This window comes from Agelaius phoeniceus, chromosome 21 (assembly GCF_051311805.1).
Source record: "Agelaius phoeniceus isolate bAgePho1 chromosome 21, bAgePho1.hap1, whole genome shotgun sequence".
NCBI classification, from domain to species: domain Eukaryota; kingdom Metazoa; phylum Chordata; class Aves; order Passeriformes; family Icteridae; genus Agelaius; species Agelaius phoeniceus.
The window spans coordinates 353,186-367,459 of NC_135285.1; the positions used below are offsets into that span (position 1 = coordinate 353,186).

The window sequence follows — 14,274 nt, forward strand, 5'->3', positions numbered from 1 at the left end:
GCGGGTGGCAGATGGGTGGCACCTCGTCAAAGCTGAGGGCACCTACCCAGCCATGGGGCACCCATCTTGTTCTGGGCCATGCACCCGCTATGGGGTGCCCATTTGGCCAGAAGGTACCCACCCAGCCATGGGGCACCCACCCAGTCACAGGGTACCCACCCCCCAGCACAATGCAGGGGAAGTGCTGGGAGCGGGGTGTGCCAGCTGACACATGGGGCAGGAAGGACCTGCTGTGGGGCTGGGACAAGACAAAACTGAAAAAAGAGGAAGCCCTCAAGTGCCCCAGCCCAGCAGCACCCAGGCAGACGAATCTGGCACCTCGCACACCTCCACCACAGTAAGTCTGAGTCCAACATTACTGACCACTGAGGGGAGAGGGGCTGAGAAATGGGTTGGCCCCTGCCACTGCTACAGCAGGGGTTTTCCTTTCAGAGCATCCCCAAAATGGGGGCAACATCCCCAAAACAGAAACAACATTCCTGCTGCTGGGGACAGAGACCTGCAGCACTGATGTGCAGTACAGAGAACCAGCAATGCTTTCCCATCCCTTTCTGCTTCCCATGCCAGATTTGTCTGGAGCTTAAACTTAGCTCATGCATTTTAGCAGGACAGATGGAGTGGGCCAAGGTGGGGAAGGGATTTTTTTGCAGCCAAGCTGCAGTGCTGCAGTGGGTGGGAAAGTAGGGCACTGTTTTCCAGGAGACCCCAATACTGGAGGCACTGGCTCAGCCCCAGCTGGCAGCAGGGCTCAGGCAGCCCACACGTTTCCAGAGGTTTCCACAAAAGGAGAAACCACCTCTGGTACTGAATGCTCTGAGCCCTGCAGTGGGACCAGCCCTCCAGAGGGGGCTTAAGCTGGTGGCTAGTCCCCAGCGCAGCCAACCATCTCCCTGTCCACCTCTGCCACTGCTCTGCTCCCAGCAGGGCTGCTGCTTAAACTACAGAAGCCCGAGGCAGGCAGATGGGCACCCTGGCAGGGTGAGCATCCCACAGCTGGGGGGCCCATGTGCCTGCAAGCTGAGCCCCACCAGTGGCAGCCCCAAGTGCTGCACTGTCCTCTCTGCTCTCCCTTGTCCTCTCTCTCCTCTGTGCTCACACAGTGGGGCACTGGGTATCTCTGACATCCTAAATATGAGTGTTTGGGCCCCAGCCTGCTGGGGCTCCTGATGCCCTTAGGGACGGGGGAGTGCATCCTGACCTGGGGAGGGCACCTCGAGCTTGGCAATTTCCTTGCCATTGTCACAGGAGAATGCTGGGGTGAGTGGGCACTCCTTGGGCAGGGCACTGCCAAACTTGGCCCTTGTCAGAGTTTTGGACTTCAGAGTCAGTCACCCCATTTCGCAGCTAAGGCGTCACCATGGGGCTATTCAGGTGGGACTGGGACATTCCCTCTTGTCCTTTGGTGCACAGCAGAGGCAAGGCTGGCTGCATATCAGGTTTGACCTATTCTGGGCAAAGCAAGAAGGACTGAGACTGTGGTTGTGTGTCCGGTGGGGAAGCTGAGGCACAGAGCAAGCAAAGACTGTCTGTAGTGGGGCCAGCCAGGCAGGGCAGAGGGGCACAGGTGGCTACTTCCCATCAACTCTGCACCTCCCAGCAGCATTTGTGCTCCCCCAAAGGTCACAAGGGACTACAAAAGCATTATCAAAGGCCGCCCTGGGGTGAAAGCACATACATGGGGAACTTTGTGGCACAGGGAAGCAGAGGGTCCTGGGGTGATGCTGAGGCCTAGGCTTCATGAAGAAGCCCTTTCTCCGCCCCCTCTGGCCACAGTGCCTCCCCATCACCCCTCGTCCCTGGCAAGCCAAGCTGATGGTCCTCAGGGGGCCTCTCCTCTCTCACAGGTGTCAGCTCTGTCACTCGATTACGCGATAGCCAACCCACCAGCATGCCCTGGGCATTGCCGTTGCGATGGTCACCATGGGGACGGCCTGGTGTGAAAGCCTTGGTCACTGCTGGGGTGTTTGTAACCACCCTCTGGAACTTGAGGTTCTTCCTCGACCCCTCCAAGGGCTCTGGAGAAGAGTCTAAACACAGGGAGCCATTGATGATCCTAGTGTGGGAATGGCCCTCCAAGCAGGTCCCCAATGTCAGCAGAGACGTGTGCCGTGAGCTGTACAGCATCACAGGCTGCCAGCTCACCACAGAGCGGCAGCTCCTGCACCAGGCCGATGTGGTGGTGTTCCCCCATTCCAGGCTCCAGCCTGGCCGGGACAAACTACCCAAGAGGCTGCCAGGGCAGAACTGGGTATGGGTGTCCCTGGAGTCTCCCTCCAACACTAGAGCTCTAGCAGCATGGAACAAGACCTTCAACTGGGTGATGACCTACAGACAGGATTCGGACATCTTCATCCCCTATGGCAAGCTTGTGCCCAACCGGTCAGCCACTGTGAACATCCCTGCAAAAACCAACTTGGTGTCCTGGGTTATCAGCAACTACCACAGGACTCAGAAAAGAGCCGAAGTCTACAAAAACCTCTCCAGGTACCTCCATGTGAATATATATGGGAAAGCAAACAACAAGCCCCTCTGCAAGGACTGCCTCTTGTCAACAATATCCAAGTCCAAGTTCTACCTGGCCTTTGAGAACTCCATCCATCGGGACTACATCACAGAGAAACTCTGGAGGAACTCACTGCTGGCCGGCACCGTGCCTGTGGTGCTGGGGCCATCCAGGGCCAACTATGAGCAGTTTGTTCCTGCAGACTCCTTCATCCATGTCAACGACTTTGGCTCCTTGGAGGAGCTGGCCACTTTCCTGAAGACCATGAACTCCAGCCGCTACCAGCAGTTCTTTGCCTGGCAGAGGAGGTTCAGTGTGAAACTCTACACTGACTGGAGGGAGCGGATCTGTGCCATCTGCACGGCCTACCCCCACCTGCCCCATGGCCACCTCTATCCTGACCTGCAGAGCTGGTTCAACTCCTAGTGTGTGCTGGGACCCTTGGGATGAATGCAGGCAGGGGTGGGAGGTGTGTGAGGCACTCACCTGCACACAGGATGTGAAACAAGGACAGGAACCCCCACTCTCCTCCTAACCCAGCTGTTGTCACACTGCGACTTCAAGCAACTCCCTATGACTTCAATTCTTGTGAAACAGGACTTATCACCCCAACCTAACACCGAACACATTGCCAGGGTGCTGGCAGGACCAGAAGGTGCTTTGGAAATAAATGGCATAGTGCTGCTGAGGCTGTGCTTGTGGTGTGGGCAGGTCAGGAGGGTGGTGGGTGGTTCAGGGCTCCCTAGCCTTCTCTTATGATCCTCAATGTCCCTGCCAGCACCTGCTGAGTGCCAAAGTCATGGCAGCAGAGGCCCTGTGGTGACATTTGTGGCTAGGCTGGAGGAGTGGGCATCAACCCAGGAGGGTCCATTACCCCATGGCCAGGGAGGAAGGACAGCATCTGCTCCCCCTCTTCCTGGTAACACCCATTTCCTGTCCCCCACCCCTGAGCCATGGGTGCCACTGTGCCAGTGAGGAGCCACAGGACAGCGGATGCTCTCAGAGCAATCTCAGTGCTGCCAGGCAGGCAGAGGGACACTGTGGTTTGTCACTCCCTCCCTGCTGTGACAGGAAGCCGGTGAGCTGACAGCCTCCTCCGGAGGCTTGCACAACCCTGAAGCAAAGCCAGTCTCAAGGCAACTTGCACATGCACACATTGCACTGGGGAAACCCTGCACACCTGACACAGAGGGCACCCTGCACCACAAGCATCCCAAGTACCCATCTGAGATCGGTGGTGCTGTCAGGGCTGAGCGCCAGGACAAGGGGCAAGACATTACTGCTCCATCCCTTGCTCTTTGCCCCTACTCGGTGCCTTTAACTCCCTTGATGTAAACAATTCTTTTTGTCACAAGCTTCCTTTCCAGTTTTCTTTCCTGTGGCCCTTAAGTTACCAAACCCCATCTCTACCACCCTGCCAGCTGCTGGGCGCCCAGGACTGGCAGCACCCAGAGTCAGCAGAGGGGACATCCCTTCCCTGGCACAGCCCCAGTGAGGTGACAGCTGGATGGGCACACTGTGCTCTTCTGACTTCCGTGGCTTCCGATTTCCGCTTTTTCTGGGTCAACCAGAAGCGGAACGGGAGGGGCTGCCAGTGCCCACAGACAGATGCTGGGTACTCATGGGCAGAGGGTGCCAGGGTAGCAGGATGTGGGGGTCCCATGGTGGGCTGCAGCTCTTGTGTGGCTGCATTCAGAAAACCAGATAGAGAAGCAAACCTTTGACAGATTACATCTGTCTCAGATTTCTGCTCCTGACCCTGCCGGCTTCCTGCACCCCTAAAGTGCCAGGCAGCACTGGGCAGCAGCAACAGGGGGCAGTTTCCGATGGATGCCACACGTGGCTGTGCCCCTACCCTGCGGGCAGGCGACTAGGAGGCTCTGGGGAGCAAGCAGGGATGCAGAGGGGCCCTGCCCCATAAGGCTGGAATCTAGCCCAGCCCAGCCCTTTGCAGAGTCCCAAGGTGCCCTGTGAGCAGCTGCCTTCATTGCCCCTATTCCAGGTAGCCCTAGAGAGCAAAACCCCAGCTATCACCCATCAAGCTGAAAAAACAGAGCTTTCCAAATTTCCCTACAGGTTTGGTTGGGGAAGGGGCCTTGAGAGAATGGACTGGGAGCAAGCCAACAGAGAGAGTGTGGTGGGAAAAAGTGAAGAGTCATCCCCCAGACATCTCCGCTCTCACCAGTTCAGCTCCCAGTGCCCAATGGACCTGCATGGCTGGGTTGTTATCACCCCACCAGAGATTGCCTCAGCTGGACCACACATATGGGAACATCCATCCCTCCCCTGTCAGCACCATACTACAATGAGGACAGCCCCAGCTTTCCAGACCTCTTCACTTCCTACCCTGCTACATTGCACCCATAGTCCTTCTCTGTCCCTGACAGCTGCTGGAGCAGTCTACAAGTAAGCTCACACTGCTTCCAACCTTCCCAGAAGCAGTTACAGCAAACCAGTAGCTTGAACTGAGTGGAAGATGACCCCCTTCCTTCACTTTTGACCCCCTCTGCTTTGAGGGGCAACAGCCCGGACAAGTTGGTACCACTCCAGGGCCAAGCTGCCACCAGTCATGGAGGAAGGCCAAGCTGCAGGAAGCCAAGAGCTGAATGTTGCTGGCAATGATAGGGACATGTCCACCTTCTTAGGGTGCCTTGCTCCGGCCCTGTTGTGCCCCTGCATGCAGCCAACCCTCAACTGCTGGGCTGCAGGAGCAGGGATGCGAGGAAGGCTAGGAAATGTTTAACTCATTCTTGCCTCAAAGAGCTCTGAGGTTTATTTCACTGCCAGAGGGAATGTGATTAAGAACAAAAAATATAAAAATCATCATTAACTACAGCAGGCTGGAAGGCGTGGGGTGCTAGCAGCATGGAAAGGGTGGTGTAGGCCCCCTGGGCTGGGCCCTCCAGGGAAAGGTGGTCTCTGGGCAGCTGGGCTGGGGGACAGAGGCTGGAGAGTGGAGGGGGGCTGGGGGTGATGCTGGGCACAAAGCACTGGGGAGGACCCCCTGTCCCGAACAAGCTTTATCAGCTGCCCCACAGAGCAGTGAAGCTCTCTTGTGCCACAGGGTGAGGGGTGGTAGGGGGCTCCCCTTCTCCCCTTGCCCCAGCCCTTGGCTCATCCTGGCCGCCCAGGAGGGTGGGCAGAGCCACCAGAGCCATTGGCCCTGGGCATGGCACCCCAGCCCTTCTCTAAATGACAGGGCAGAAGGAGACACCTGGGAAACTAGATCACTACAAAAATTTTTGCTTTTTAAAAACTACAACCAAAAACCTTTTAAAAAATAATAAAACCGCCACCTCCCCCCACCCTTCCCAAAATCTAAAAAATATTTTTTTCTGCGTCTTGCAGGAGAGCGGCTGGGCTGGGGCCAGGTACGGGCTCAAGAGCACTGGGCACATGTGGCTTCAGAGGGTGCAGTAGGGCAGGAGGAGCTGGCCCCAGGAGAAGTCGGGGCAAGGGCCAACGCTGCTGGGACCAGTAAGCTCATATAACAGGGAAGGGCTGGGAGCATCTGCGGAGAGCAGGCACCATCCCTGGGTCAAGCTCTCAGCCCCTTGTACCCCAAAAGCCGCACACATCAGCCCAGCAAGCAGAAGCAGGGCTATGCCTGTGTGAGCCAAAGGCAAGGGGGGCTGCTTCAGAGCACCAGCCCACCTGCAGTGAGCCCACAGCCCCTGGTTCAGTGGCCACTGTTACTCATGGAGAGCCCAGGCTGCAGCGCTTGTGGGAACATCTCAGCTTTGTGGAAGGTCGGCATGTAGACAGGAGGGGAGGGTGCCAGGCTGTAGCCCTGGGACGTCACTGGGATGGGCAGAGTGGAGGGCACCAGGGGCTGGTTCATGTCATACATCATCCCCTCTGCCTCGTTGCCATAGGGCAGCAGCAGCCGTTTGCCTTTCTGACGCCGGTTGCAGAACCAGACCCGGACCACCTGTGGGAAGGGAGACAGAGAAGGATAAGGGCTGACCCAGGTACACCATGTGGGTGACAAGGAGACCCTTCTGCTGGTGGCATCTCCACAGCACCCCAACCTGCCAGTGTAGCCCCCTCCCTGTCACAACTCCTGGCTAGGCTCAGCTGAAACAAACTTCAGCCATGACCATTTTCCCACTGCTTCCAGAGTTGAGAGATGACAAAAATGGCAAATGTTAAATAGGAAAGAAGATAACAAATCAAAAGAAAGGCTGCTCTCCAAAGGCTGGTAGCATAGCCAGATGAAGCCAGTGTGCAAACTTGTGCATTGTTAGTGGGTTGTGGTTTGTCTCTTCTGGTGCATTTCCATTTCAGAAGAAAAACATTGTAACTATCCACGTAGGTTCTTGGGATCAAAAATCAACTTCTTAGGAGATAAATTAGTATCAAATGATTACTTTTATCGATTACTTTGATATATTTATGTACATACACACAAACACAGATGCCTGTAGTTGGGTCTGGGAACTATTTTTGTCTCTCTGAAGTTTTAAATGTTAAATCTGTGAACCAAAGTCTTCTGTAGAACCAAGTGGATTTTCCTTTTTCATATTGATGAGCCATATATATCCTAACTGTCTGGCACAGCTAAAGGGCAGTTTTTTTACATCTCTTCATGTGCATTTCATTTTTGCTCTGAGCTAAAGTATCAAACTCTCAGGAGCTGGCATCATTAGGGCATCCATCCTCCCCACCCTCCCAACCTACATCTTTGTCCAGGTTGAGGTCCTCAGCAATCTGAGAGATCTCCTGGGGACTGGGCTTCACACACTTGCGGAAGAAGCTCTCCAGCGTCCCTTTCACGTTGGTCTCGATGCTGGTCCTGCGTTTTCTCTTCCGGGCTTGGGCTAGTACTTGCTCTGCATTGCACATCTGGGAATGAGAGAGGGAATATGTTTTGTTACCAGGTGGAAGAGTCTCCACCAGGCTTGGAACACATGTAGCTGGCTGCAGAGCTTGGGGCACAGACTGTGTCCCTGTGACTCTCCACTGAGCATCATTCCACTGTGACTGGGGCCATTCCCAGTGTCCCAGCACTGCCAGCAGTGAGGCTGGACATATCTTTCTGCATCCCCCCCAGGGAGCGCAAGCCGCACAATCTGTCTATCTGAGATTCCAGCAGGACCTGGCTACTCAAAATGGGAGCTGTCACAACCACAACATGTCTGCAGGGGGATTGGGCTTCCTCCCCCCAGGCCTGACAGGAGGTGATACCCAGTGGTTTGCCCTCAAGCCAGACTTAAGCCATGCAGCAAGATGGTGCTGTGCCACAAGATGCCTTCTGTTCCTCTCTGTTCTCCCTGAAAGCACGTGGGAGAGGAAGGAGAATCTGTGGCTCAGGGCTTGCAGGTACCCGGCTCCCAGCCCCCTCAGCCCTGCACCTCTTGCATGTTGTCCGTGTTCTCCGCCTCATTGAGCCAGCGCTGCAGCAGCGGCTTTAGCTTGCACATGTTCTTGAAGCTGAGCTGGAGCGCTTCGAAGCGGCAGATGGTTGTCTGGCTGAACATCTTCCCTGCACGGCCAAGGCAGGCAGGGCATTACACACCACATAGCTTCCCTCGCCAGCAGCATCCCAGGATCACCACCCCCAAGCTTGCCCTGTTCCTGGGAGACCAGGAACGGCATTCTTCCTGTTCCTTCAACAGGGATTTAAAGCCCTGAAATACGTCTCAATAAGCAACTGTAGCTATTTTAAACCAGTTCCCGTGAGCTCGAAGCTTCTCACCGCAGATCTGTAGATACCCCTCTGGGAGCCCCAGCCCAGGACTGGAGATTGATGCCTCCTTTGCAGGTCGTTAAGGAGCAGAAATCATTATCCCAAGTGATTTCAAATCCCTCGCGGGCCTCTCCCTTCCCACCGGCTGTGGGGTAACACAAGGGCCTTTCCTCCCCCCGCCACCCCCGACCCCTCACCGTAGAGGGTGCCCAGTGCCAGCCCCACGTCAGCCTGGGTGAAGCCCAGCATGATGCGCTTGTGCTTGAGGTCCTTGGCGAACTGCTCCAGCTCTCCTGAGGTTGGCGCATCCTGGCAAGGGCAGAAAGACACTGAGAAGGGACAAGTCGTGCCCAGGGTCCGGGGTCTGTTTGGGTTCCCGAAGGACAGCGGCAGAAGAGGGTTCGGCTGAGCCCTCGAGCACTGACACCGACCGAGCTCACACAGGACCCACCCCGATCACGCACACTGCTCGGCTCCACCCAATCTGGCGCGGCGGCGGACAAGGGTAGCACAAGGGCACCAAGAGCTCCTGCTCTGCCTCAACACGCCTTGGAAATGTTCCTTTATTCCTCTGGCTCGCGCCTCCTTGACCTGGCCAGAGGCAGCACCAATGATCACGTTGGCCGAGTCCCAGGTTTGTCCGATTTACTTCCCCATGGCTCTCGGGCTGAGGCAGCCCCTCACCAGTCTCTCTCCCGCCTACGTACGGAGCAGGGAAAAGACTCCCGTGGAGAGAGAGACAAAACGCGCCCCTGAGCCGCGTTAAATTTAAGCGCCTCTTTGCTACCAGGCAGCTCTTTCGTTCTGGCAAGCGGCTACCCAGGCGCTTCCCACCTTCCTGCCAAACAGCCTAAAGCGTCAACGGGGTCATTATGAAGCTTTTTACCCAATTTACGTTTTCAGCGGGGTTTCGGGTTCTTCAGGAGTTTTTCCTGTCACCGAGCCACGGCTAGTAGTTTCTGGAGTATAATCAGCACCGGTAAACTCAAGAGCATCCCTCCCGTGGAGGGATGCCGTCCCAGATCACCGTCCCGCAGCTAGAAAATGCCATTCATGACCACTTCCCTTCCAGAGCGGCCGGTTGCGGCCCGAGGACACACACGTATCGATCGTGGCGTGGGACCTCCCGCAGCTGCGACCCGCTGGCGGTAGTGCGAATCCTCCCCAAGCCCGTCAGGGGCCAGTCCCCGACATCGGCCGCCGCTGCTCTCCCCGGGGCGGGATCGTGACACGTCAACATTGTAAAATATTAAATATTAAAATTAGCCCAAACCACAAAATTAGTCGTGCCGGGAACCAGCCCTGCTGCCCCCGTCTTCCTCCCGCCCTCATCTCCGGGCTGTCTCTGCCCCAGCAAACGTCAGTGCCCGTGGAGCTCCGGGAGCCGCGGCCGGGGACGCAGCCGACCGAAGGGGACTGAGGGGGGTGGCCAGGAGCCCTCGGTGACCTCGCTGCGCTGCCCCGAGTATCACGCCGGAGCCGACCTTCGACATCGCTACCCGGGACGGCCCCGCCGCATCGCGTACGGAAAGCTGCTCTCCCAAGTTCCTAAAACTCCCTATCTTACCCCAAAGCAGCCTCCCCAAGGCTCTCCCCCTGCGGAGACTCTGACACATGCGGGACGAGCCCCAGCGCTGGGTCAGGGCTTCTACCGGGGACTCCCGACGGCGGGCCCCGACAGGTGGCACCGGCAGGTCTCGGCGGTAAACGAGAGCAGCCGGGCAGCTCCTGCCGACGGGGCGGTGAACCGTGGCTCCAGACGGGAAGGAAAGCCCCAGGGGCACACCGTGTGCAGACGGCGGGAGCGGGGCAGGGCAACCCGCCCCGTCCCCGGCCCGTCGGGTCTCACCTCCTCACCGCTGTCGCTGGAGTGTCCGCCCTCGCTGGCGGCGCCGCTGGAGCTGCCGCTGCTGCCCAGCCCCGACGGGCCGCCGGAGCCCGGCTGCAGCGCGGAGGGGCAGAGCTGGGGGCCAGGGAAGGCAGGGGCAGCCGGGCCAGGGAAGGGCGGCCCGGGCAGGGCGGCGGGGCCGGAGGGCGCCGGGCCGGCCCAGGGCGGGGGGGGCCAGGCCGGGCCGCAGCAAGCGGCGGCGCGGGGCTCGGGCTCGGGCTGGCTGCAGGGCCGGCCCGGGCGCGCCTCCACCTTGGCGGGCGGCGCGGGGACGGGCGGGGGCAGCCAGGCGCGGGCCGGCGGCGGGTCGCGGGCGGGCTCGGGCTCGGCGGTGGCGGCGAAGGGGAAGAAGAGCGGCTGAGCGGGCGCTCCGTCGAAGCTGCCGCGGGGGAAGGGAGGTCCGGCATCGGTCAGAAGGCCGAAGGGGGCGGCCGGCAGCCCCCCGTCCGGGCTGAACATGCTGCCCGCCGCCCGCTGCCCTAGGGCTCCATGCGGGGGCTGCCGGCCGCTGCCTCACTCCTGGGGCGCCGCTGGGGCCTCTGAGAGTGGAGGGGACGGGCCGGGTCGGATGGAGATGGGCCCCGGCCCCATTGGGCCCCGCATCGGTGGGTCGGGCGTGAACTTGATCCCCCAGGGGGGCGGGGGGCACGGAGAGAAGGTGCTATGGGAGGGGGCTGCGCCGGCCCGCACCCAGCGCCGGCGGAGAGGTGGACGGGGCGGCCCCGATGGGACTGGGAGGGGGAGGACACCGATCTTGCCGCGGGGGCTCACAACCCTCTCCAATCCCGGGGGACTCGAGGACACCCACGTCCCCCGCAACCTCTCCGGCCCCACGCTGTTCGGAGGGCACCGCGCCCGTGTTAGGACAGCAGCAGCCACGGGTCTTCACACCTGGCAACCCCCAGCGCTGCGGAGTCTAGACAAGAAACTGGATGGCTTTGGGGAGATATTGGAGGCATGAACCGGAGCCAGGGGCTGGTGTGAGGGCAGCCCATCCAGCTGTGGCAGCCACTTGTCCCCAGTACAGAGGACAAGCCGCGAGGTGCCAGTGTCATCGTGCAGCAGCAGGGGTGGTCCAGGGCTTGACCATCACCTCTTGCCCCTCTTAATGCCTGATCTTCTTTACTGAGCCTTAGCTTCTTGGGGAGCATGGACAGAGCTGAGGCTCTCGAGGCCCCTTACAGTCTCACCATTCCTCTCCTCTTTCTCACTCTGCAGAGAAGGGTTGTGGCTTGCAGAAGCATGTCTGTCCCTGGGACCTCAGAGCTCAAAGTGTGCTGCCGGGGAAGGAATTGTAGCCCCAACTATTGTGTCCATTGGCTCCACATTAAAGCACGCTCCATATTTTCTGTCTTAAAGACTTTCCCTTCACACTGCCCTTCACAATGGGCCTTCACCAGGGCTGGCTCGGCTCCAGTCATTTCCTCTTTCCTTCCCTCCTGGCTCAGCTTCCCCATCTTAACACTGCCATGGCATCAGCCTCTGCTTGGCTCTGCCCGATGCCACTTCCTGCATACTGGCGGGTACCAACAGCATGGGTGGGCACCCCCTGACTTCAGCTGGAGCAACGCGAGGAGTGCTTTTTCTGCCAGCACCCCGTGATCCCAGCCGGAGCAAGGCAGGGAGTTATCCCGCTGCCGACACTGCTGCCTGTTTATTAACCCGGATTACCGGGAGCTGCAGCCGTCTCGCACTGAAGATATGGCCAGGAGATAGGCTGGAGCAGCCTCCCCCGCGACGGGATGGGAATGGGGCTGTGGGCGGGGGAACTCAGGGAAGGTGCTTAATGCTGTTCATGAAGCAGTTGCTTTGGCTGCTGAGGCGGCTGGAACCCGGGGACTGGCACCCGGGGAGCGATGCCCTAGGACAGGCACCCAAGGGCTGGCAGACAAAGACACATACCCACAGCTGGCATCCAGGGACTGGCATCTAGGGACTGGTATCCACAATGCCAGCAGCAGTCCCTGGCCCAGCACATGGCACTGCTGCATGTCAGGGGAAGTGGAACAACTAAGCTTCCTGATGATATTCCTCTTAGGAAAAAAAATGGCCCGATGGATGAGCTGAAATTAAAGTCTGTTCCTGATGCCTGGCAGGACATGTACCAGGCTGCCCATCCAGGCTATGCCAGACTGCTCCAGGAGGGAGGGCAGCCCCAGGAAAATGAACTGAGGATCCAAAACCCTGTTAGTGCGGACATGGGCAGCCCTGAGTAAGCCCTGTGGCTTCTGGACCTCGGGGGTCCCATGCCCAGAATGGTGAAGCACCTTCCCCGGCAGGGGCTGGATTCAATCTGCCAAGGGACTAACTTTACCGTGCTGCAGAGGAGGCTGAACCCAGTGCTGTGCGGGCAGACCTGTCCACTGCCTGTTATGCTGCTGCCTGCCCCACTGCCAGCGGGCAGAGGAAATCTCTCTGCGGGACCCCGATGGCAGCCATCAGCCCTGCTCCTCCCGAGCTCCTGCTGCGGCCCAGGGTTTCAGAAGCTCCTTGGCTAGGCAGTAACTCCCCTTCCCTTTGATTTATTGTTCCCGGGCTGGACCCCTCCTCCTGCCAACCTACTTTTTCTCTCCATCCCTCGGGAAGCCTCCCAGGCCCCCCTCCCCCCCATCCCCACCCCCCCCTTCCCCCCCCCCTCCACACCCCCCCCCCCCCCCCCGGCCCTCAAACGCATTCCTTGTCCTTTCATATACAGACGGAGGGGAAGGGAGACGTTGACTTTGAACCGGCCCCTTTGTAGGCACGGGGGCCCATTGTGGCAGTGATGGTTTTAGCTGGGGGATGTGGAAGGAGTCAGTGGGGTTTCTCAGTGTGTGTGTCCCCCCCATACATTTCAATGATTTTGGGTGATTTGGAGGGGGGGGGGCTGTGTGAAGTTATTGTGTAGAGTCTTCGAGCACCACTGACCACATCTCTTCTGCCTGCTCCAGAGGAGATTGATAGATGCATCCTTCCATTAGCCCATATCTGGAACCTGCTAGTGTTCCAGGCTTGGCCTGGCTCTGTCTAAGGCAGCCAGGGATCAGTGGGATCCCACTAAGAAAATGAGAGCAGAAAGAAATGCGTCTGCTTTACTGGCTCACTGAGATCGCAGCAGGCTGGAGTAGGTTGAGATGTACATCTGCCCATCCTTCCTTTGCTGAGTGTGCTGGTGTGGCTCCAGCTGCTTGGGATTTTAAGAGAGTGGATGAGCATGGATGATGTTTTATTCATGGTCAGGCCACCCTTTTCTGTAGCAGGTGATGGAAGGGCCATTGGGGATGTTGTGCTGGATACCCCTGAGTGCCCACCGAAGGGGGGCTGCAGTCCTGCATGTGGTGGGCCAGGGTCTTGTGGTGAGGGGGGCCACTCCAGGACCATCTAAGGAGGGCTGGACAGGGGGTTCATCTCCAGAAATCCCATGCCTGGAGGAACGCTGATCTGGTCCCTGTCAGCACAGCTTGCTGGGCTGCAGCTGGCCTAGGAGGACAGTATGGAGTCAGTGCTTCCCACCTAGCCCTGGGGAAAATCACAGAGGGTGTTTTGGTCCAGTTCTGTCCCCTTATTATGAAGGCCCTGGGCTATAATGTGAGTGTCACCCACACCATCACAGTGCCTGAACACACCAGTAAGTTCACCCTATTGTGTTACAGCTGTGGGAAGTGAGGTGGGGGCTGAAGGCCTTGGATGTCTGCATCAGGGGCCCTTGGTCCTGGACAAATGACTCTTCCATGCCCGGATGTGTGGTAGGGACAGGGATTCCCAGGGCACACAGGGTTCCTGTGGCCTCCATGCCTTGAGCAAGGGGGTCTTCCCAGCAGAACAGTCAAATTTTACTCTAAGCTAGAGCTTCCCAAAATGTCTGGATGTGCTCCAAGAGAGATTGCTGGATTATGGGAGCAAAGGAAGGACAAATTTGGGGACCTCGGCAGAGAGGAGTGGGTTCTAGGCTGGGTTTTCCCAGGACTGAGCCCTGGGGGCATCTCGGGTTATTTGGGGTGTGCATTGCCCAGGGGTGCAGCTGGAGACTCCCATGAGAGGAGCATCCTGGGTGGGTGCTTTGGCGGTGAGTCAGCACCCACCTCCGGCTGCTGAAACCTGGAGAGATGGTATCAGCTTGATGGGGGGGACTGGCGTGATCAAAGGAACTGGGCTGCACACAATGCGGGGACTCGATAGCCCTTATCTGTCATCCCCGAGGTGCTAAGGGCCCTG

General features: G+C 58.5%; 2 protein-coding genes across 2 annotated transcripts; one reads left to right on the top strand and one right to left on the bottom strand.

Annotated features, from left to right (window-relative positions):
* The first annotated feature begins 30 nt into the window (after window positions 1-30).
* FUT7 (fucosyltransferase 7) lies at window positions 31-3,187 on the top strand. The gene is made up of 2 exons (XM_054646306.2): window positions 31-337; window positions 1,845-3,187. Exon 2 carries the CDS (start codon window positions 1,889-1,891, stop codon window positions 2,927-2,929), a length of 1,041 nt encoding a protein of 346 aa, XP_054502281.1. The 5' UTR covers window positions 31-337; window positions 1,845-1,888; the 3' UTR covers window positions 2,930-3,187.
* A 2,069-nt stretch (window positions 3,188-5,256) lies between these two features.
* Window positions 5,257-10,539, bottom strand: LOC129128778 (POU domain, class 5, transcription factor 3-like). Its single transcript, XM_054646305.2, has 5 exons — window positions 10,042-10,539; window positions 8,390-8,501; window positions 7,858-7,988; window positions 7,184-7,348; window positions 5,257-6,434 (listed from the first exon to the last, which is right to left on the bottom strand). Exons 1-5 carry the CDS (start codon window positions 10,537-10,539, stop codon window positions 6,183-6,185), a joined length of 1,158 nt encoding a protein of 385 aa, XP_054502280.1. The 3' UTR covers window positions 5,257-6,182.
* Between the last annotated feature and the right edge of the window lie 3,735 nt (window positions 10,540-14,274).

Bases quoted from the DNA above. Each gene is read 5' to 3' on its own strand.
- FUT7 (XM_054646306.2), top strand. From the start codon at position 1,889: ATGCCCTGGGCATTGCCGTTGCGATGGTCACCATGGGGACGGCCTGGT.
- LOC129128778 (XM_054646305.2), bottom strand. From the start codon at position 10,539: ATGTTCAGCCCGGACGGGGGGCTGCCGGCCGCCCCCTTCGGCCTTCTG. The intron at 8,502-10,041 runs GTGAGACCCGAC...TGCCCTTGCCAG, and splicing joins CCAGCGACAGCGGTGAGGAG to GATGCGCCAACCTCAGGAGA. The intron at 7,349-7,857 runs GTGCAGGGCTGA...TCTCATTCCCAG, and splicing joins ACACGGACAACATGCAAGAG to ATGTGCAATGCAGAGCAAGT.